We start from the raw sequence: 23,898 nt of genomic DNA, 5'->3' as shown, positions 1-23,898 counted from the left end.
AGATCTTTGTGTCTTTTAATGTAGAAAAGAGGAACTGCAGATGCTGGTTTATACACAAAAAGAAACAGTAACTGGGGTAACAGTATGAATGTTGAATTCTCCAATTTTAAGTAACTTCTAACTGCCCCTCCCCCCTACCTGGAATCCCACCTATTTCTCCCCTACAACCCCCCTCCCCCCAAACTCCTCCCTGGCTTCAGTACGCAACTCTTCAAACCTGTCTCATACCTATTGTTCCTACATCTGGCCTTTGTTCCATCCACCTACCGGTAAGAAAATCCCCCTTGTCGGGAGGCGGGAGAGGGGAACAAGGGCATGGGGGATCTGATGTGGGATACTTTAACTTTGTCAGCGCCCTTTATGACGACTATTGAAAGAATGGCTGGCAAAGAATTTCACTGTGACGTGTCACATGTGACAATAATGTACAGGTGCTCCTCAGCTTCTGATGGGGTTCCGTTCCGAGAAACCCATCGGAAACCAAAAATATTGTAATTTGAAATGCATTTAGCACACGCGATCACGGGGCCTGGAAGCGAGTGGCGGCGGCTCGCTACGGGTCGCTGCCGTTTGCACCATCGCAAAGTGGAACTATCGCAGGTGGAAACATCGTAGAAGCCACGGAGCACCTGTATTCCATTCAATCCTATTACCTGCCAGGCTTTGTACCATCTTCCCCTTTTCCCACTTTCTTCTCTTACCCTTACAAACAGTCAGAAGGGTCTTGACCCGAGATGTCACATGTCCATGTTCTCTAGAGATGCTGCCTGACTCCAGCACTTTGTGTCTTTCAATTGTTGTCCAGTTTGAAAATGAACGCATTGTTGTTCTGTTGTAGATGGATCTGTCCGTGGAAGCTTTGTACGGCGTCATGCAAGAGCGACAGAAACGATATGCCAAATATGCAGAACAAATACAGAAGGTCAACGAGATGTCGGCCATACTGCGACGCATACAGATGGGCATAGATCAAACAGTCCCATTAATGGAGAAACTTAACAGCCTATTGCCAGAAAACGAAAGACTCGAACCTTTCAGCATGAGAGCTGATAAAGATGTCAAGTTATGAAAGCCAGATCTCCACTTTCTGAACACTACTGGATTTGTAGACACCACTCAGTCTACAATTTAGATATTACATCAGTTGAAAAATCATGCATTTCCAGGTACATTAAGCATTGACTGTACAGTACAGTTCTCCTAGATTGCAGAGTAATTGTCTTGGATTCCAGTGGCCCAGCTATTAAATGTTGCTGGAATTGACATTGTTTATCATCAGTTATTGGTGATTGTGCATTGTTCATTGATGCAGATTACCAACATGATTTTAAAAGACTTAATCAGTCTGCGGATAAATATTTGCACCTTTTTGCAGCACTATGGATCAGTAAGTATTCCAGTTGCTACTGTTAAATCAGTTTAAATTAATGCATGTAATAAGGATGTGGTATTAATATTCTCTTATTGTAAAGCTCCGCCACTGAAAAAGCATTTATTGATGTTTTGCAGCAGATTTAGATAGATGTATGTGCCTTGTGTATATATCTGATACCATGTTTTAATATGTACTTGTTTTTTGTAAAGATGTCAATTGAGCTTGGGTAGTTATATATACACCTGGTGTATACCTCAGGAACTGGAATATTTGACGTTAGTGGAGATGTAGATTCAGAGAAAACGTGGTGACTGTTACCAGAGTTTCTGTTAATTCAGGTTTGATCATTGGGCTCTCCTTTCGTGAAAATTTGGAACAATTTGCAACTAAATTGCACTAACAGGTAACTTATAGTTTGTAAACTGTCCAAATGCGTTGTGCATTTCATTGGTAAACTAAAATATGCAGTAATGTTAGTGCAGAGAATCATGAGGACAGAAGTTAATTTATAACCTTTTCTCTCATACAATGCTTTAAAAGTAACATCTTCATATTAAATTAATAGATATTAAAATGTGTTGCTTATACTAAATACTGCTACTATTCACAGTAGTTTTGTGTGTAACTTTTATCTTTAAAGACTGGTAGTTTGAGCCTAATTGTACCTGCAGCTCCCTGTTTGAGAGTTTCTCTGGCTGCACTGAACTGAAAATAATATTTTCCAAAATTGCATTTGCTGCTTAGTATGTATACTTTTAATTTCTGGTCCCTAGTTCTGTGATCAGCTAGAAATAGCATCAATTGCACAGTTTTCCTCGTTTTGTAACCATCTCCCCCCGTTGGATGTGAGTAGAAGTAAATAGTGATCAGTTTCTATTTAACATTTAGAGTATTCCAGAACACAGAGATAGGACACTTATAGAATAGTGTACTTCAGTTTTGGTACAAAGAGCACATTGTCAGTTAAATGTAAACTGTTCATCTCAAAATGAGAATTTGAAAGGGAATATAATGTTTCATATGAGCATCTATACAGGAGTTATCAATGCCGTGTGTTTCATTTCAACTTCAAAACAAACTTGCTGCCTTTCATTCACGCCATGATTCCAGCTTCAGGTATCAAATGTGTGACTAGTCGAAGGAACAGATTGCAAAATTCTTCCCGAGATTCATTATTTGTTATATTGTCTTTGAGTTTGATGCCTTGTGTTCTCCAGTTGTGGAAATATGATTCTCTGCAGAGTAAAATGTGAAGTATTTATATTCTAGTAGAATATAGAAGTGTGCTTTGTGCATTTTCAAGCATTTAAAGAAACAGCTTGAGCAGTTTTTCTAGTCTGGAGTGTCAAATGTTTTACTTATTGAAATCAGACTTGTGTGCTTAGCAAAGTTAGGTGAAATCATTGATAACAGCCCATTGACTGTTTTTTGCACAGTTTAGCTAACTAATCACAGCCTCTGAAACTAACCACTTTATGAGATTTAACCGCAGTTATGTTATAGATTGGGAGAAATGGGCTGGTAAACATGTACTGAGAAAAGTTAGCTGTGATAATATTTTTCTCACCATCCTCTAATGCCAGTTCTAGTAACAGTTTGTTTATGTAGCAATTTCATTAACCTTCGGATGATATTCTGGAACCCTGTATTTATTACTTGTGTTTTAAAAATGTAAAACAGAAGGAAAAAATAAAATGAACTGCTGAAATCACAGTGGGCACCTGAAGAAAACAATGCACATTACAATATTTTCTATATGTTTTCTTCAAATTGAATTCTAAACACTTGTTGCTTTTATTTGAAGATGGTTGAATGAAGTTGCTCATTGCTTTGATTTTGCAGCACCTCTGGTGGCTCGGCAAAGTGGAGACAACTATCTAAGAGGAAGGTAGACACAAAATGCTGGAGTAACTCAGCGGGTCAGGCAGCATCTCGGGAGAGAAGGAATGGGTGACGTTTCAGGTCGAGACCCTTCTTCAGACTGATATAACATATAACATATAACAACTACAGCATGGAAACAGGCCTGTCCGGCCCTACCAGTCCACGCCGACCATTCTCCCTGACCTAGTCTCATCTACCTGCACTCAGACCATAACCCTCCAATCCCCTCCTATCCATATACCTATCCAATTTACTCTTAAATAATAAAATCGAGCCAGCCTCCACCACTTCCACCGGAAGCCCATTCCATACAGCCACAACCCTCTGAGTAAAGAAGTTCCCCCTCATGTTACCCCTAAACCTTTGTCCCTCAATTCTGAAGCTATGTCCCCTTGTTGGAATCTTCCCCACTCTCAAAGGGAAAAGCCTACCCACGTCAACTCTGTCCGTCCCTCTCAAAATTTTAAAAACCTCTATCAAGTCCCCCCTCAACCTTCTACGCTCCAAAGAATAAAGACCCAACCTGTTCAACCTCTCTCTGTAGCCTAAGTGCTGAAACCCAGGCAACATTCTAGTAAATCTCCTCTGTACCCTTTCCATTTTGTCGACATCCTTCCTATAATTTGGCGACCAGAACTGCACACCATACTCCAGATTTGGCCTCACCAATGCCCTGTACAATTTCAACATTACATCCCAACTTCTATACTCGATGCTCTGATTTATAAAGGCAAGCATACCAAACGCCTTCTTCACCACCCTATCCACATGAGATTCCACCTTCAGGGAACAATGCACAGTTATTCCCAGATCCCTCAGGGGAGGGGGGGGGGTCCCGCCCCAAAACATCACCCATTCTTTCTCTCCCGAGATGCTGCCTGACCCGCTGAGTTACTCCAGCATTTTGTGTCTACCGTTGATTTTAACCAGCATCTGCAGGTTTTTTTTCCTATCTAAAAGGGAGTATGTTGTGCTCTCTGTTTCATTTAAGTCCCTTGAGAAGTTTAAGGAAATGTTCATTCTTTCCGCATCTGAATGGAGAAACAGCGGAGTTTAAGCTGATGGTTTTTGTATGATATGATTCAGGTTTTCATTTTTGTATGTTTATTTGCAGAAGATGGAAGTTTCCTACTAGTGTCTGTACCAATTTGACATAGTGTTTAAATCACATACACACACATATTTACAGGTACCATTTCAGATTTTATTTCAACATTTCACCCGGTTGAACATCATGTTAACCACAGACAGCTCTCATACAGGACACATTTTGAACAAAATCGTTCCACCATGCAGACAAGTTGTACCATCCTGAACAAGTTTCCAGCACTTTTCCACAAGAGGAACCTGTAGCGATCCTTCCATCTGCCACTCATGCACTCTGCATAGAATTCACATCTTTCATTTACATCTCTACTTGATTTTGATACCATCTTCATTTGTATAATCAAAATTAAATGTACAGACATTTTCTCAGTGCTAATTTAGCAGTCCACATTAAATTCAAATCTAGCCGAAAACTGTAAATCTCGTCTGTATCAAGACTGACCTGAGATCTCATTTGCTGAATACCTACTTACAGTATAAGCTTTAAATTTGAGGTATTTACTCTAAGCAGCATTGGCACCTTACCTATCTGTAAATTCAAATCAAGATAGTTACACCACTTATGTACAGATGCTAAGAGATTTGCACTGGAAGCTATGGCCACAAACACACACAAATCCAGATTCTGCCAGCTTCTCTGGAATTTAAAACTAAAATCTCCATAGAACTTGGCTCAGTCTTCGGAGTCAAAGTGCAGTGTTGGACACTCATCGAATGGTAGCTGGGATTTCTCTGAGTGTGCAAGGAAAGCATGATCATTTTGCACCAATGCTTGGATTCAATAAGAAACGTGTGTTGAACAAAGAAAGCATTCAAGTGGCAATCCTTCAGATTCAGCTGTCCCTGGATGAAGTTCTGATTCTGTTTTGGGGGGAACTGTATACTTGGGAATCGTTCACAGTTTGCATTTTTTAAATTTCCTCAGGAAACTTCAATGATCTCCATGCTACCAGTGAAGCTGGACTGACTTCCAACCTTGCGTAAGTCCTCCCGTGACCTGCTCTCGTTCATGCCTTCCTCAAACTCCATCTGACAGCTGCGCCTTTTGTATTGCTTCTCGTACGGGCTTTCCTCGTGCCAGCTTCTCCTGGAGTCTCGCCGGTCGCAGTGTTTCTCCCTCCGCCGCACGGTCCCCGGCTGCTCACAGCCGGGCGGTAACTGGCCACAGCCGAAGGCAGAGTAGGCCGCGGCCCCACCAAACAGCGTGGAGCTGGACAGGAAGCGTGGAGCTTGGCCTGTCAGCGCCTCTGTTGCAAAGTACCAGGTGTTGGCCAGTGAGGCGGTGGACGTCTGAGGCGAGATGATGTCCGAGTGCCATCCTTTCAGCCCCATTCCCGCTGCAGAAGTTGCCAGTCGCTGCTGGCTGCCAGAAAGATCCAGCAGAAAGTTAGTTTTGTAGTTGTCCTCCATGCTTCCGCTTCTGTGCAGTGGGTAGATCAGCGTTCTGGGCACGGTGCTTTGTGGTGGGGGTTTAGCTGAGCTTTTTGCTGCTCCTTGCTCCCAGATGGTTTGTGTTTGCTGTGTCTTTACGTCCATCCCGGCGGCGGGTGTGCTACGTTCTGGGAGGAGCCCCACCTCTGGCTGAGCAGAGGCGTAGAAACAGAACCTGCTCGATTCCCCTGCAGTTAGCTCCTTCCCCGGACCGCAGCTTTCCACTGAACAAGCAGTAATAGGTGCCGAGCTGGCTCCACCACTGCTCACGGGGTAGGATACCGACCTGATGTCCAGTGAAAATGAGCGCTTCAGCCGGTTGTTGTCCTCTCGTCTGTCCACAGAAAGGCTAAGGCCGTTGATTTCTTGAGCCAAGAAACATTCTTCTTCCACACTGGAAACAGTGGATTCCATAAGTGTAGATAGCGGTCTGGGGGGGTCGTGATCCACAGCGGCTGAGGTAGTGGAGGGTTGCTTCTCTCGTATGCTGTCATAAGGCCCAGCATCCTGAGCCAGTCTCTGTTCCCCAGCTCGCTCCAACTGCAGCAGCTTGAACTTGCTGAGCATTCCCGTCTGACCAGGCCGAGTCTTCAACCCTTTCTCAAAGTCCAGCAGTTGGCCAAGGAAATTAAAGTTGGGGGAAATGGTCGGTCTCTTCTCCTTCACAAACCTGAACAACACAAGTGTGATTTCTTAATAACACACGTACTGAATATTTCATTTAGAAATGTAGCTTCCGGAAAATAATTTCTTCAAAAACAATTTCACAGTACTGATTAGAAACAGAAAATAGGTGCAGGAGTACGCCATTTGTCCCTTTGAACCCTTTGAATCAATATGATCATCCAAAATCAGTATCTCGTTCCAGCTTTGTTCCCATATCTCTTGATTCCGTTAGCCCTAAGAGCTAAATCTAACTCTTTCTTGAAAACATCCAGTGCACTGGCTTTTAGTGGCAGAGAATTCCACAGATTCACAACTCTGGGTGAAAAAATGTTTTCTCATCTTAGTCCTAAATGGCCTTCCCCTTATTCTTAAACTGTGACCCCTGGTTCTGGACTCCCCCAACATGGGGAACATTTTTCCTGCATCTACTCTGTCCAATCCCTTAAGAATTTTATGTTTCTTTAAGATTCCCTCTCTTCCTGTATTCCAGTGAATATAAGCCCAGTCGACCCATTCTTTCCTCATGTCAGTCCTGCCATGCCGGGAATTAACTCCCTCAATAGCAAGAATGTCCTTCCTCAAATTAGGAGACAACAACTGCAGTAGGACCTCCTTGCTCCTAAACCCTAATCCTCTCGCCATGAAGGCCAACATGCCATTAGCTTTCTTCTGTTGTACCTGCATGCTTACTTTAAGTGACTGATGTACAAGGACACCCAGGTCTCATTGAACCCCTTTTCCTAATCTGACACCATTCAGATAATAATCTGCCTTCCTGTTCTTGCCACCACAGTGGATAACTTCACATTTATCCACATTATACTGCATCTGCCCACTCACCCAGCCTATCCAAGTCACCCTGCAGCCTCATAGCATCCTCCACTCTGCCACCTGGCTTTGTGTCATCCGCAAACTTGGAGATGTTACATTTAATGCCCTCATCTAAATCGTTAATATATATTGTAAATAACTGGGGTCCCAGCACTGAGTCACTGCCTGCCATTCTGAAAAGGACCTGTTAATTCCTACTCTTTGTTTCCTGTCTGCCGATACCCTACCCCCAATACAATGTGCTCTAATTTTGCACACTAATCTCTTGTGAGGGACCTTGTCCAAGGCTCTTTGAAAGTCCAGATACACCACATCCACTGGATCTCCCTTATCCATTCTATTTGTTACATCCTCAAAAAATTCCAGAAGATTAGTCAAGCATGATTTCCCCTTCATAAATCCATGCTGACTTTGACCAAGCCTATCACTGAATTATTGTCACTTCATTATATTGAACTAACACTGCTTTACACCTGGTAATCAGATCTCTGAAAATGCAAGCATATTGTTAATCTGTATATTATAAAAGCATGCCATTGCACTGTACAGATAGTTATTGTAAGGGAAGAGAGCACAGTATTGTACAGAATTTGTCAGAGGCAAATTGGCCTTCATAATGAGAAGATTTGAGTATAGGAGTAAAGAGGTCCTTCTGCAGTTGTACAGGGCCTTGGTGAGACCACATCTGGAATACTGTGTACAGTTTTGGTATCCTAATTTGAGGAAGGATGTCCTTGCTATTGAGGCAGTACAGGGTAAGTTCACAAGGTTAATCCCCAGGATGGCGGTACTGTCATATGAGGAAAGACTGAGCTTGTATTCACTGGAGTTTAGAAGGATGAGAGGGGATCTTATAGAGACATATAAAATTCTGAAAGGACTGGACAAGCTCGATGCAGGAAAAATGTTCCCAATGTTAGGGGAGTCCAGAACCAGGGGCCACAGTCTAAGAATAAAAGGGAAGCCATTTAAAACTGAGGTGAGAAAAAACTTTTTCACCTAGAGAGTTGTGAATTTGTGGAATTCTCTGGCACAGAAGGCAGTGGAGGCCAATTCACTGGATGAATTTAAAAGAGAGTTAGATAGAGCTCTAGAGGCTAGTGGAAATGGCCTCCTCCTGCACCTTGTTTCTATGTTTAGGCACAAATCAATTGGAAATTATAATTTTTTTGATTTAAACTTAAATTAAAGGTATGACTGCATACAAGCTAATGTAGATTGTATGACAAGCTAATGTAGGGTATGACAAGCTAATGTAGATTGAGAAATTATATTGGAACAGTTTTCTCTGATGATAAGTAATGGCAAATAATTCCATTGAAAAATTTAAACTAACAAACCATTGGGGAGGGATGAAACTCAAGTCATTGGTAACATAAATCATCTTACCGATAAGCTTCATCCAAGGACATATCCATCCTCTTCATTATATAAGCAATGGCAATGGTTGCAGAACGGGAAATCCCAGCCAAGCAGTGCACCAACACACAGCCATTCGAAGCCTTTGCCTTCTCTGAAGATAAAATCATGAGGGAATGTCACTCACAATCCCAAATTCTTAACTGCAAGATGACTCTGGGTTGTACGTAATTGAGAAGATGTTTCTGCACACCATCACCCAATTGCAAGATGTTGCCCAAGTCTATCGAGGTAATCACACATGGTGCCTTAAACTTTAACCTGAACTCAAACATGCATTTAACATTCCCATGAAGTAACTGCAAATTTCTTGTTCGAGTGATAAAGAAAATTTGGCACCTTGTGGGTGAAATAATAGGAAAATGATCACTGAAGGAATCCCTCTGATACCTGTGGAGGGAGGGAGGCTTAATCTCCGAAACCCAGCAGAGCTGAAGAACAAAATATAAAGTGCTGGAGAAACTCAACGGAGCCGGTATTATCTCTGGAGGGAATGGACAGGTGACGTTTCAGGTCAAGGACCCTTCAATGCCCATTCCCTCCACAGATCCTGCCTAACCCACTGAGTTCTTCCAGCACTTTGCCTTTTGCTCAACATTCCTTGTGTCTTCAGGGCTGCAATTTAGCTTTAACTGGTCACATCAAGCAGACACTGAATAAATGATCAAATCCAGTTAAGCAACCAATATTTTTTGCAAAATATACAGAGCAGGATTTTGGTGTGAAGTACAAAAAGGTTTAGAAATTAGCAGTATTCCAAATATGTGATTATTTGAAAAAACATGCGCATGAATTTCACAACGTCCCATCAGACTTACTAGATGAAGTAATGAATACAAAGGCGGAATCACCAAATTTAATTTCACATATATATAATATTATACTAAATGCAGTAATACCAACAACGGAAGGTATTAGAGGTGAGTGGGAAAACGAACTAAGCATAAAAATTTCCACTGAAAGGTGGAAACAATACTTATTAAATGTGCACAAATGCTCAATTAACGTAAGACATACTTTAATACAATTTAAAATCATACATAGATTATACTACTCAAAAACTAAATTAAATAAATTTTTCCCTAACGTTTCACCAATTTGTGATAAATGCCATTGTCAAGAAGCTACTATAGCGCACTCATTCATCTTTTGTACAAAAATTCAAAAGTTTTGGACTGAAATTTTTGAAATTTTCACAAAAGTGTTTAAAATAAAAATGACACCAAAGCCAGAATGGATTATTTTCGGAATGACAGAAGGTAGTTCGGAATTAAATGCGTATCAAAAGAATTTATTTGATTACGGTTTAATAATAGGAAAAAAATTAATCTTAAAATTCTGGAAAAATGCTCCTATACCAACATTAAATATGTGGATTTCAACTATGTTTGAAACACTACATCTGGAAGATATGAGACTCCGCCTGGAAGGAAAATCAGAACGCTTCTATCAGACGTGGTCTGCATTTATAGAATTATTACAAAGATAGGGTGGAGGAGTACCTCGGGCCTTGGTAAGGGGGGGACGGAAAACTATCGAGTTGGTGGATTCCTTTTGCGTGATAAGTTTTTTTTTTTTTTTTTTTTTTTTTTCCTCTCTCTTTCTCTCTTTCTTTTTACTATTTTTCTTTTAAAGCCATAAAATTATGGGGTACAATGATTGTAACAAGATATATGTGAAGTACATTGATGTATTTAACCTCTAATAAATAAATAAAAAAATAAAAAAAATTTAAAAAAAAAGAAATTAGCAGTTAGGCAGGTTTGCTTCATTTAACAAAACTGAGAAATTTAAATCTACTGATTTTTAAAAATGCAACAAACCTCTTTATAATGGATGTTGGTTCTAGTGGACTGACCCTACCACCAGCTGTCTGTCTGCACCACACCTGGTTCGTGCCCTGCCCACACCCTTACTCAGTTTGAAGTCGGCAATAACGGGCACCATTTCCGTCCCACCCCCCCGGTCTGTTATAAGGAGTGGTTCTATAAACCACCATTACGTGCCCAATTCTATTTCAAACTACGTATCAACCTGGAAAAGGTATGTGTACAGGAATCAAATGAATTTTGCGTGCGTTTTGCAAAAGTCACCTTGACAGACAAATGCACGTTACCCCTGCCTGGTCTGTGCTTTGAAGCTGCTTTTCTCATCTCCTTCAGGCAGCATGCCAATGAATTTCATTTATAATCAGAAAATATCAAACATAAGCATTAAGTGTATGTGAACAAAATTATATCTTAAAAGATCAACACAAAAGTCCCTACTAACATAGAATAGGCTATTCGGCCCACAATGTCTGTGCCAAACATCATGCCAAGACCACCTCTTATCCACCTGTGCATAATCCATATCCATTGATTCCCTGCATATCCATGCAGCTTTCCAAAAGCATCTTAAAGACCACTGTCATATCTGCCTCCACCATCACCCCTGGCACTCGCCATGCTCTGTGTAAAACAACTTGTTCTGCACATCTGCCTTAAACTTTGCCCCTCTCACCTAAAAGCTGTGCCCTCTAGTATTTGACATTTCCATGCTGGGGAAAAGGTTCTGACTGTCTACCTTAACAATGCCTCTCATAATTTTACATACAATAGACAATAGGTGCAGGAGTAGGCCATTCAGCCCTTCGAGCCAGCACCGCCATTCAATGCGATCATGGCTGATCACTCTCAATCAGTACCCCGTTCCTGCCTTCTCCCCATACCCCCTCACTCCGCTATCCTTAAGAGCTCTATCCAGCTCTCTCTTGAAAGCATCCAACGAACTGGCCTCCACTGCCTTCTGAGGCAGAGAATTCCACACCTTCACCACTCTCTGACTGAAAAAGTTCTTCCTCATCTCCGTTCTAAATGGCCTACCCCTTATTCTTAAACTGTGGCCCCTTGTTCTGGACTCCCCCAACATTGGGAACATGTTTCCTGCCTCTAATGTGTCCAATCCCCTAATTATCTTATATGTTTCAATAAGATCCCCCCTCATCCTTCTAAATTCCAGTGTATACAAGCCCAATCGCTCCAGCCTTTCAACATACGACAGTCCCGCCATTCCGGGAATTAACCTAGTGAACCTACGCTGCACGCCCTCCATAGCAAGAATATCCTTCCTCAAATTTTTTGACCAAAACTGCACACAGTACTCCAGGTGCGGTCTCACCAGGGCCCGGTACAACTGTAGAAGGACCTCTTTGCTCCTATACTCAACTACCTCTATCAATTCTCCCTGCAGCCTCAGGCATTCCAGAGAAAACAAGCCAAGTCTGTCCAACCTCTCCCTGTAGCTCATACTGTGGAGATGAGGAACGCAAAGCCAGATCTATCTTATTTGTTTGCTTGGGCCACTGGACTTTGCATGGGCTTTGCAACATTGTGTGCTAGGTTAAATCACAACTGACCGATTGGTTGTAATAACTAAATTTTGCAGTATTTGGGAATAAAGTGGGCTTAATTCTAGGGGCTGGTGAGACACGTTTCCACTGGCCCCGGAGTCCGCAACTCTGTGTGTGCTTTTAGAAACCCGTCTACGAGATCTCTAATAAACTACGGATAAGTGAGGTCTGTGCCGACTCTGATTATTATCAACCAACTGACCGGGAACGCGAACTCGACAATACCCCCTAATCCAGGCATCATTTCTAATAAACCACCTCTGCACCCGTGTGTACAGGTGTCAGAGGTTATGGAGAGAAGGCAGGAGAATGGGGTTCAGAAGGGGAGATAGATCAGCCACAATTGAATGGCAGAATAGACTTGATGGGCCGAATGGCCTAATTCAGCTCCTATTTCTTATGATCCTTTACAAAACCTCCATTCTTCCTGTAATAGGGCAATCACAACTGCACGCAGTATTATAAATTTGGCCTAACAAAGTCCTATAAAGATGCATCATGATATCCTGACTAATAATACTCAATGCCCCAGCCTATGAAGGCAAGCATACCATAGGCTCTCTTTACCACTCTACTGACCTATAAATTCAACAGACTTGTCCAGCCAGGGCAAGATCTTCTCAGAAAAGCTGTCGTTCACCGGAACACGTAGAAAGTGAGTCTCTGGAATGAAGTCAGGTTTGGGACATGTGTTACTTGCATTGAGTACGTAGCCCACATCAATCTGCTGCATAAGCTCCTGCATTTAAAGGAAAAGATAATGCTTGTAAATGCCATGGAACTTTAATCATTCAAATACAAGTATTGCCTTTTAGAATTATAACAAGCTGTGGCATAGAGGGAAACATTCAGTCCTTGGTAGACACAAAATGCTGGAGTAACTCAGCAGGACAGGCAGCATCTCTGGAGAGAAGGAATGGGAGACCCTTCTTCAGTCTCGACCTGAAACGTCACCCATTCTTTCTCTCCAGAGATGCTGCCTGGATCGCTGAGTTACTCCAGCATTTTGTGTCTATCTTCGGTTTAAACCAGCATCTGCAGTTCCTTCCTACACATTCAGTCCTTGGTATCTGTTCTAGAGTCCAGTCCCATTTTCCAACGATTCATCCTTTGCATTTCAGTTTACAGGGTTTTAAATGTAAATCCAGGTGCTTCATAAATACAAAGAGGATTCCTCTCTGCTTAGTGGTGACTTTATGGCCCTCCACTCTCATTTAATAACTTGTCCTTAATTTCACTCAAATATCTTTGGCAATTTGGCAAAGTACCATTTTAAATTAGTTGTGGAAATGCTTTCTCCGCATTTGCATTCACATAATGACACAGTTATTTGAAATAAATGGAAAGTGTCTGCCACCTTTGCAGAGATTCATTCTATTAACGACAGTGGATGGGCGAGGTTGGTGCTCACTTACCTTGTTCAACACATCTCGTTGGCAGCCAAGGTAGAGATGAGGAAGAATGCGAGTTGGCCCAGTGTTGGTTACAGCTAAGCAAGGCTGGGAAATGTTCGCAGGGACAAGAGAGGACTTCCCTTCACACAGGCTGCCGAAGGTGGAAGAAAATCTGGCAAATCCACCTACCAAACAGAGACAAAGTAAAACTGTTCACAGTTACGAAAAGCAAAGCCTTGATCCTTCCAAGAACAATAACCACGTTATGAGCCTGAAGAAAGGACACAACCTAAAGGTCACCGATCCATGTTCTCAGGAGATGCTGCCTGACCCACTGAGTTGCTCCAGCACTCTGTGAAACGTCACCGATCCATGTTCTCAGGAGATGCTGTTTGACCCACTGAGTTGCTCCAGCACTCTGTGAAACGTCACCGATCCATGTTCTCAGGAGATGCAGTTTGACCCACTGAGTTGCTCCAGCACTCTGTGAAACGTCACCGATCCATGTTCTCCAGAGATGCTGTTTGACCCACTGAGTTACTCCAGCACTTTGCCATTCTTGGTAAACCAGCATCTGCAGTTCCTTGTGTCAACAATAGCCAACTCTTTCATGAGTACATTTAATGATCTGGCTTGAGTCCTGACCAAAACATTGTCCCTTCCCTCCACAGATGCTGCCTGACCCACGGAGTTCCTCCAGCACTTAGTGTTTTCAAGATTTTACATCTGGTCTTTCGTACAACTCTGACGGGAATGTTTATGAAGCCTCAATGTTAATAAATTAATTGTGCATCGAGTCCGTGAGCTGCCGAGTTAAAAGAGTAGAGCTTTAAATAGTAGCTCGATTCCTTTGAATGCCTTGCTGGGCCTTTTCAGTGGACAATTAACAGCTAACTACATTGTTGTGGTTCTGAGGCCACACCGCGACTGGGCTGGAAATGAATGGCAGATGTTCTTCCCCACTGGGCATTAGTGAAACTAATCAGGTTTATTTTGGATATTCTGGCATTTTCGTGGTGACAACGGTGGATAAGAATTTTGGTGATACAATCTTTCAAAACGCCAACAACAACATTGACTTTAGCTTTCCATTTCAGATTTATCTAACGAACCAAAGTTAATGTCCAATAACACACACACTTTGTTACAATTTATAGAACGTAAAACCGGACAAGAAGAACAGGCCCTTCGGTCCACAATGTCTTTACCGAGCATGATGCCAACACCAGCTTTTATTTGCCTGCACATTATCAATATTCCTCCTTATTCACATGCTTATTCATAAGTCTCTCATCCCTGATATCATGAAACAACCATCAAACACCCATTGTTCAGGCCCACGTGTGATCAGTCTTCACTCCGTCAGTATGTCTCAGAGAAACCTTGAAACTATCCTTCGAAGGTAGACACAAAATGCTGGAGTAACTCAGCGGATCAGGCAGCATCTCTGGAGAGAAGGAATGGGTGACCCTTAAGGGTCTAGACCCGAAACATCACCCATTCCTTCTCTCCAGAGATGCTGCCTGACCCGCTGAGTTACTCCAGCATTTTGTGTCTACCTTTGATTTTAACCAGCATCTGCAGTTTTTTTCCTAAAATATACTTCAATATGAATCATTGCCATGTGAGCAGAGGAGGAAAAATGGAAGACGAAACAAAGTTTGAATCTATGATAAATGGTTGACACCAAACCCAAAGGGTTTGCATACAAAGAGCAACTATCCCAAAGGACACACGTTTCACTCTTGCACAATCACTGTGCATGTATGTAGGAGGAACCCCTTGATAGAAATGAGTCAATATGAAAAACTAAAAGCTGAAGAGGAATTATAGATCGTGATGCATTTAACTTTGATGATATTACTCAATTTGCTTCACAATGGTCAATTATGAATCACAATACATCAATTCCTTTTATCTATTTAAACGCGCTTTTATACGTTTTTCTTTAAGTGCAACTGCGGACGGTTCAACAGCCCCGACCGCGGGTGAACAAAGAGGAAGAGGATTGAACTTTATTACCTTCCATCACAGTGAGGAATGTGGAATCCGCTGTGGTGGATGTTAATGTTAAATGTTATTTTATGTGGCTGTGTGTCTTGTTGCTTTTTACTTAGTATGGCTGTAGGGTAACTCACATTTCATTGCACCTTAATTGGTACATGTGACAATACACTGAATCTTGAAGTATAACTTGTACAACATAAGAATTTGGTAATTAGGATCAACTAGAGTATAATATAAATGTCACTATATTAAAGGTTTCCGGGTCTAAATCTTTTTTGAAAATCTTTAAGCAAGTAAAAAATGGCTTTCCAAATGCAGTGCACCCATTAGAAAATTCAGTTCAAAACTAATAGTCTGGATGGATGCTTCAAACTAAGAAGAATTTGGCTGCTTTAATTGATCCCCTCACTTATCAAATGATGATACAACCATTGCCACAATTTTAAAAGCAGGGGAGGAAACTAACTAAAACAAATGTTCAATCAACCGTGGTTTCAGAAGCAAAATGTATTTTCTGCACTTAAGATTTTTCTCATTAGTTATTCACTTTTACTTTTTCATTTTCTGAATTGAGTTGTGTGCTCAAGGAAGCTGATTGGATTAACATCAGTTATTCAGCACCTGATTTTTTCACACCTTTTAAAGAAATTAAAGGGCGGCACAGCGGTAGAGTTGCTGCCTTACAGCGAATGCAGCGCCGGAGACCCGGGTTCCATCCCGACTACGGGTGCCGTCTGTACGGAGTTTGTACGTTCTCCCCGTGACCTGCGTGGGTTTCCTCCCACACTCCAAAGACGTACAGGTTTGTAGGTTAATTGGTTTGGTGAATGTGTAAAAAAAAAATGTCCCTTAGTGGGTATAGGATAGTGTTAGTGTGCGGGGATCGCTGGTCGGCGCGGACCCGATGGGCCGAAAGGACCTGTTTCTGCGTTGTATCTCTAAACTAATCTAAATATTTTGGTTGTGCTCTTTGCCATTGCATCGGCTATTTTATTTGCTAAAGGTTTATCCTACTAATACATAGAATTGAGAATGGGTATCTATATTTGTTCACACTGGCATCTCACACGAACCAGCAATCAGTTCCAGCTCAACAAAGCCTTGGGCAAGTTGAGGCTTTCATGGTAAAGCAATTTGTTGATGTGTTCAGATGAAACATGTTGACAGTTTTATACGACTTCCATTCAAGTTCTTACAACTAAGAAAGTGACAAAAACTACTAATCTTATTGTTCAAGCAATTTGATCAATAAATGAGAATTTATAAAAGCGAGCTCAATTACTACATTTTACACGGTCTCACATAATTCTCATATCCTGAGTGAGTGATTATTTCTTTAATTTCTTTAATTGCTCTTGCTTCGATCTAACTTAAACCTGGAAAAGCCCCATGGCCTGCCGTTTTGTAATCTGCCTGCAGATTTGATGTAGTTTCTCCCACATAGAACATTTCACACACCAGCAAGTCTTACCTGCAAGGAGGGATACGATGTTGAACTTCTTCTCCAGTTTGCTCAGAAGAACAGAAGTAAAGCTGTCAGAGGGCAGGCGACTGACATCTTGTGTACATTGGTCATACACCACCACCTCCTGTGTGACGTCAACCTCAATCTGGAACGGTGATGGGGACAGTTCTTTAGTAAAAAGCAATCCCCCCACAAAACTCAATGCAACTTGACATCAATGTTTTATTTGCTATTGCATACGTAAAACTATGTCCCGGTTGTAAAAGTTGCACGTTTACGAAACACATGAATATTATTATTCAACATGGAGCAATGTCTTGATCTGGAACCCACCACCCGCAAGGAAGTCAAATCACAGCAAATCTAAGCCTTCAGAAGGGCATTGGTTTGGGGTATCTGCAGGAATAATTACAGGCCTGTGGGATTAAAGGGGAACTTGTTCTACTTGGAGCTTACATTGAACAGGTACAGTAAAGCATAGAAACAGGCCCTTCGGCCCACAATGACCGTGCTGAACACGATGCCAAGATAAACACGCATAATCTGCCTGTGCATGATCCAGATCCCAACGTTCCCTGAATATCTGCGTGGTGGAGCTACCCTTCTGAGTTTCACTTTGCGACCACGATCCTACCTTTTGTTTTGCAGAGTGCTGGATCAGCTCCACAATTTGCACTTTATCATGTTGTAGTCGTCTTTTCATCAGCTTTGAGCAATTAATATTCACAGCGTCCAAGAGATGCGAGGCGTTGTACTCAACAAAGGAACGGCTGTCAATGACGAGCACTTTGTCAATGCCACTTTCCAGAAGTGCCACAAGCTTCTCTGCAGTGACCATCTGAGTCCTGGTTTTCCCATCATCCATGGTGACTCGGTGCTGTCCCCAAATTATGGCTCAGTGCCACTTACAGGATCACCCACGTCATCACAGCACAACCCTAATGATGTCATGTAGATTGCATTTGATTTGGAAAAATAAAATCCATCTCAATGGTCTGTCAACCACTGCTTGTGTGGTTCTACTGGACAACAGCCTCAGTGGTGGTTGGCTGAAACACCCATCCCTTTGCCAGTACAAAGGTTAATTTAAGCTTGCACCATTCTTCACTTCTATCTGACACTCAATATTCCAAGTAGAAAACCTGAGGGCAACACAGAAAAGGATCATTAGAACAACATCACACCACAGTGCCACAAAGTGATGCACAACTCCTGAATGTTTAGAATTAAATGCATCATTCTGACCAGTTGTTAAAGCTAATGTACAGTACAATGCTCCCACATTATACCATAGATAGGCTGAAATGAAAACGTAAGATTGCGTTTAAGAATTACAATCTTCAATGTTACACGCCTTCATACTACAGGATTGTAGTAATGAGGCTGTGACTGTTGTAAGTGCTGGAATTAACTCAGCAAGTCAGGCAGCATCTCTGGAGAACATGAGAGATGACATTTTGGGTCATTTGGTGACATTTTCAAACTGAAGAGTCCCATTCCGAAACATCACCTATCCATGTTCTCCAGAGATGCTGGCTGACCTGTAGAGTTACCCCAGCACTTTGTGTCATTTTTTGTTTAGTTTAGAGATACAGTGCCGAAACAGGCCCTTTTGGCCCACCGGGTCCACGCCGACCAGCGATCCCCGCACACTAACACTATCCTATACCCATTAGGGACAATTTTTTTAATATTTACCAAGCCAATAAGCAGGTCATGGGGAGAACGTACAAACTCCGTACAGACAGCACCCGTAGTCAGGATGGAACCCAGGTCTCCGGTCTGCATTCGCTGTAAGGCAGCAACTCTACCGCTGCACCACCGTGCCTGCAGTTCCTTGTGTGTCCACGGGACTCTTGCAGTTGGCTAACACTACACGAGACTGGCAGTAATTTCAGAATTTCCACAAGTAGAGTTTAGTCCAGAAAGTAAGAATTTACCATCACAAAATTTGAACCAATCGAAACTCCAGCTCAACACAAAAATCCTCTTGCGACAGAATCAGGCAAATCTGAAGGAATGGGTGATGTTTGGGGTCGAGACCCTTCTTTTTCCCCGATACTAATGTGAACTAGTGGTCACCGTGATCTCCATGGGTAACGCCTACTGTTTCTCACTTCCCGTTCAGGGTGAATCTCCCTGGAAAGGCGACCGTGGCCAACTGTCAGCAACAATGTCTGGCATCATTGCACTTCCTAACCTCCATCTCCCTTTCCCACAACTCACTCCAGAACTCAAGAGTGCTTATTGCCACATTTATCTAAATGGCCCAATGAAATTCTTACAGCAACATAAGTGGTTCTAGAAGCACAGAAATCAATAGATAATAAAATAAACAAACAAAAACAAGTTCAATAAACATAAAACCCCAATATTCATGCAGAACAAAGCAAAAGCCAGCAGCAGAAAGGCTACTTGGGAAAGGCAGAATGAATTAACAGTTACAGGATAAATAATTATATCATACTGGCAACACTGACATAAACCAAAAGCATCAGTTATGGCCTGTATACCTCAGAGGCAAACCAGATTTTATTCTCGAAGACTAGAATAACTTTGTGACCAAAATCAAACTACATCAGCAGTTGCAATGTGCAAGTTTCCACCAGTCCCGGCTGTTCTGCTCAGAAAAGTGCTTTAAGAATAAGGGGTAGGCCATTTAGAACGGAGATGAGGAAAAACTTTTTCAGTCAGAGAGTTGTGAATCTGTGGAATTCTCTGCCTCAGAAGGCAGTGGAGGCCAATTCTCTGAATGCATTCAAGAGAGAGCTAGATAGAGCTCTTAAGGATAGCGGAGTCAGGGGGTATGGGGAGAAGGCAGGAACGGGGTACTGATTGAGAATGATCAGCCATGATCACATTGAATGGTGGTGCTGGCTCGAAGGGCCGAATGGCCTCCTCCTGCATCTATTGTCTATATTGTCTATTATAAAACCCACGCAGGTCACAGGGAGAACGTACAAACTCCGTACAGACAGCGCCCGTAGTCGGGATGGAACCCGGGTCTCCGGCGCTGCATTCGCTGTAAGGCAGCAACTCTACCGCTGCGCCACCGTGCCGCTCCTATTTGAAAATCTACTTTTAATTGAAACTGGGAGCCCAGCAAGTTAAAAAATGTTTAACTACATTCGAGTCACCATTTGATAGTCATTCAGCGTAGAAACAGGTCAACTATGCTGACCACTGAATCACCTAGGGTGGTCCCTTGCCTAAGCTTGACCCACATTCCTCTTAACCTTTTCTATCCATGCATTTGTCCAAATGCTTTTTTAAACATCGGAATTGTTCCCACCTCCACTGCGTCCTCTGGTAGCTCCTTCCATATACCCACCACTGTGTGTGGGAAAAACCTGCCCCGCAAGTTCCCTTTAAATCTTAACCCCTCAGTTTAAACCTACGCCCTCCAGTTTTAAACCACCCCCACCCCTACCCTGGGATTATCTAGGGAGGCAGTTATGATAGTGGCAATTAAAAGACTTTTGGAGAGGCATGTGGATATGTAGGATTATACGCAGGCAGATGAGAGTTGATCTTGGCATCATGTTCGGCACAGGCACTCTGGGCCAAAGGGTCTGTTCTGTTCTCTGCTCTCCACCCATCTGCTGGCACTAAACACCATTTTCATTCCAGTGTCACTGATTGAATTTTGCCCATCGCTACAGGTTTATGTGCATCAGGGTCATCGACTTCTCCAACTTTAGATAGTTCCTCTGTCCCTCTCTTCTCCTCCCCCCTCCCAGTTCTCCCTCTATATTCCTGTCCACCTATATCCTTCCTTTGTCCCGCCCCCCTGACATCCGTCTGAAGAAGGGTCCCGACCCGAAACGTCACCCATTCCTTCTCTCCTGAGATGCTGCCTGACCTGCTGAGTTACTCCAGCATTTTGTGAATAAATACCTTCGATTTTTACCAGCATCTGGTTATTTTCTTAAACTAATAAACTAAACTAGTAAAGGTTTTACAAAGCGATAATATAATACATTCATAAATAATAAAGGCCACAAACAGAAACTGGTTGGAGGTGCAGATGGATCTATTTACCATCCAAAGAAAAAATACATTTATGAATACATGGTCATAAATGTTACATTACTACGGAATAAACTGACCTTGAAACCTCAAATAAGAGATTGTAACCAGTTCACAGCATACTCCAAATACAAGTTTTAAACTATTCCCCTTTGAATTCTGAATTCAATTTATTTTTATTTTCCTATATTCATAAAATGTCAACTTATTTTTCTCAACTGGGGGTAAAAGAGCCTTTAACAAACCAATATAAACTGGCACCCAGTCCCTTCAGCTCTGCTTGTTATAATTGAAGGCTGACTAATGAAATCAAAGCAGGTAATTTTAGCCTAATTTCCTGGTTGGGGAAAAGAGTGAAAGGGTTAATCATCAGATCTGCCCCGTACCCGATTGTGAGCTTCTCACGCCAATAACATGCAAAATGGAGGCTGTTAAAAGTTATTCCCAAAATCACACTCTCTTACCAACATCAGGCACATAAACTTGAGTACAATTACTGCATAACCCTGCCGATGCTTCAATAACATTTATGGTATTTATGGGGAGAGGGCAGGAACGGGGTACTGATTGTGAATGATCAGCCATGATCACATTGAATGGCGGTGCTGGCTCGAAGGGCCGAATGGCCTCCTCCTGCACCTATTGTCTGTTGTCTATTATTGTATTTGCCACATGTGCAGTGAAATACGTTTATTTTTCTCTAGTATTTTCTGTTAATTTACCTTTCTCTAGTTAATCTACACGTTCACACACATAGTCCTTGTTGATCTACAAACATGGTTTGCATCAAATGAGAGAGAAATGGTGGACTGAAAGGCAAAGTATCGATTTGTTTTATTTAGCACTCTCCCCACAGGGCAGTTTCCCTCTTTCAATTAAGTACAATGAAAATGTAATTAAAGTCGCACGTATCTAATTACAGCAGCAATTAAAAGGTTGTCTGAAATCTGGTTGAGTGGTAATTCTACCTCCATACACAGAAATGCACCAAAAACATACTAATTCAATCTGCACACAAACACACTAATATCACTGCTGGAGGTTAGTTCCAGTCTAGGCTTTGAATGCCAATAATCAAATGCAGCGAGAACTGGGGGGAACCTGAGAGGCAAGCTTTTCACTAAGAGGGTGGTGGATACAAGGAATGGGCTGCCAGAGGAGGTAGTTCAAGGTCAGTTTATTGGCACGTGTACCAATTAAGGTACAGTAAAATTTGAGTTGCCATACTAAGTGAAAAGCAACAAGACACACAGCCACATAAAATAAAATTTAACATAAACATCCACCACAGCGACTCCCCACATTGCTCACTGTGATGGAAGGTAATGGTCCAATCTTCTCCCTCTTTATTTAAGGCAGGTCCCAAAACAGCATTTACAGACACTTGGACAAGTACTTGGATAGGAAACATTTAGAGAGATATGGGCTAAACACAACTGGCTTAGATGGGACATTAAAATGGAGACACAAGGAACTGCAGAAGCTAGTTTACAAAATAAAGACACAAAGTGCTGAAGTAATTCGTCAAGTCGGGCAGCAAGGCATGGGGAGGCAATGTTTCAGGTCGGGACCCTTCCTGAGTCTGAAGAAAAGTCCCGACCCAAAACATCACCCATTCATCTTCTCTCGAGATGCTACCTGATCTGCTGAGTTAATCCAACACTTGGTGTGGGTTTTTTGCATGGGACATGTTGGTCAGCATGAACGAGTTGGGCCGAAGAGCCTGTTTCCGTGCCGTATGACTGTCATTTGTAGGTAATGGATGTCAAATCCACTCACACCTAGGATCCTTTACAGCTTCTTCTCAGTTTTGGTAAACCTTCTCAAAATCAGCCAGTCTGTCCCAGTGGCAAACTTAAACTGCCCAATTCACAGCAGTCAGACTGCATTCTTCAGCTAGTGTTTCCGTGACATTCAGAAACAGCTTTTGGAGCTGTCTGCCACCATGGTTAAGCCAGGAATTAAACTCCAGTTTCAACAAGAACTGCAGAAATCATTTCCAAGCAAGTAAGAATTTCATGTTGGTAAACATGGCAATTAAACAATCTTGACTTTTGCCATCGCTTTGTCCATTTTAAAAAGATGTTCTTACAAAGTACTCAAAGCCCTTTAAAAGCCCTGTCAAATATTTACAGGCTGCAATACGTATTTCTTCAGGGTGGAATGCTTTGGCCTGGTGAATCTCCAGAGGACAAAAGCTGCCGGCAGAAGTCTGAGAATGTTTACAGCAGAACACATGCTAGCGATGGAAAATAAATTCCAAGCCCTGTCTCCAGAACTGCTCTTCATCCCATTCTTAAAGATTTCCATTCATTCATCAGCTTTCTATCGTAAAGCTGGCAGCCTCCATAAAACACGCTGACTGAGCACCCTGCCTGCCGCGCAGTTTCCATCGTATCCCCACTTGGGTCACATCTTAATGGCCATGAAATAGCGTGAAGCCTCACCCTTGCCCCCCCACCCCCTGCTCCTATACATTAAAAGTTAACTGTTTCTGGAGCAAAGACCCGACCCACTTCCCTCTACTAACATTCTACTCTGCCTAGCAACACGATCTCACTCTCAACAACTTTTCTTTTGACTCCTCTCACTTTCTCCAAGTTAAAGGTCTAGCTCTGGGCACTCACATGGGCACCCAGCTACGTCTGCCATTTTGTTGGTTACACTGAAGTCCGTGTTCCAGGCACACACTGACCCTCTTGCCCAACTCTTTGCTACATTGAAGACTGTATCAGGGCTACTTCCTGTACCCAGGCAGAATCATTAACTTCATCACGAACCACCCTGTCCTCAAACTCACCTGGACCATGTCTGACACCTCTCCCCTTGTTCCCTGTGTCCAGCACAGGAGACAGACTATCGACTGGCATCTACTCCAAACCTACCACTCCCATAGTTC

The 23,898-nt window shown here is 42.3% G+C and overlaps 2 protein-coding genes across 5 annotated transcripts in view; one reads left to right on the top strand and one right to left on the bottom strand.

The window, feature by feature from the left end:
* The window catches only part of borcs5 (BLOC-1 related complex subunit 5), a 31,219-nt gene extending 28,071 nt beyond the window's left edge, over positions 1 to 3,148 (top strand). For all 3 annotated transcript variants that reach the window (XM_078416726.1, XM_078416725.1, XM_078416727.1), the window contains exon 5: positions 839 to 3,148. In XM_078416726.1, coding sequence (XP_078272852.1) covers positions 839 to 1,069 — 231 coding nt within the window. In that variant the 3' untranslated portion in view covers positions 1,070 to 3,148. The remainder of the gene's footprint in view (positions 1 to 838) is intronic.
* A 1,306-nt stretch (positions 3,149 to 4,454) lies between these two features.
* dusp16 (dual specificity phosphatase 16) overlaps positions 4,455 to 23,898 on the bottom strand; it is a 37,654-nt gene continuing 18,210 nt past the window's right edge. For both annotated transcript variants that reach the window (XM_078416722.1, XM_078416723.1), the window contains exons 2-7: positions 17,605 to 18,112; positions 16,977 to 17,115; positions 13,520 to 13,683; positions 12,684 to 12,843; positions 8,684 to 8,807; positions 4,455 to 6,467 (exon numbers count right to left, since the gene is read on the bottom strand). In XM_078416722.1, coding sequence (XP_078272848.1) covers positions 5,288 to 6,467; positions 8,684 to 8,807; positions 12,684 to 12,843; positions 13,520 to 13,683; positions 16,977 to 17,115; positions 17,605 to 17,835 — 1,998 coding nt within the window. In that variant the 5' untranslated portion in view covers positions 17,836 to 18,112 and the 3' untranslated portion in view covers positions 4,455 to 5,287. The remainder of the gene's footprint in view (positions 6,468 to 8,683; positions 8,808 to 12,683; positions 12,844 to 13,519; positions 13,684 to 16,976; positions 17,116 to 17,604; positions 18,113 to 23,898) is intronic.

The sequence above is a fragment of the Rhinoraja longicauda genome, chromosome 20 (genome assembly GCF_053455715.1).
Source record: "Rhinoraja longicauda isolate Sanriku21f chromosome 20, sRhiLon1.1, whole genome shotgun sequence".
NCBI lineage: Eukaryota > Metazoa > Chordata > Chondrichthyes > Rajiformes > Arhynchobatidae > Rhinoraja > Rhinoraja longicauda.
The sequence above is the reverse complement of the archived record's forward strand: the minus strand, read 5'-3'. Positions and strand labels throughout refer to the sequence as shown.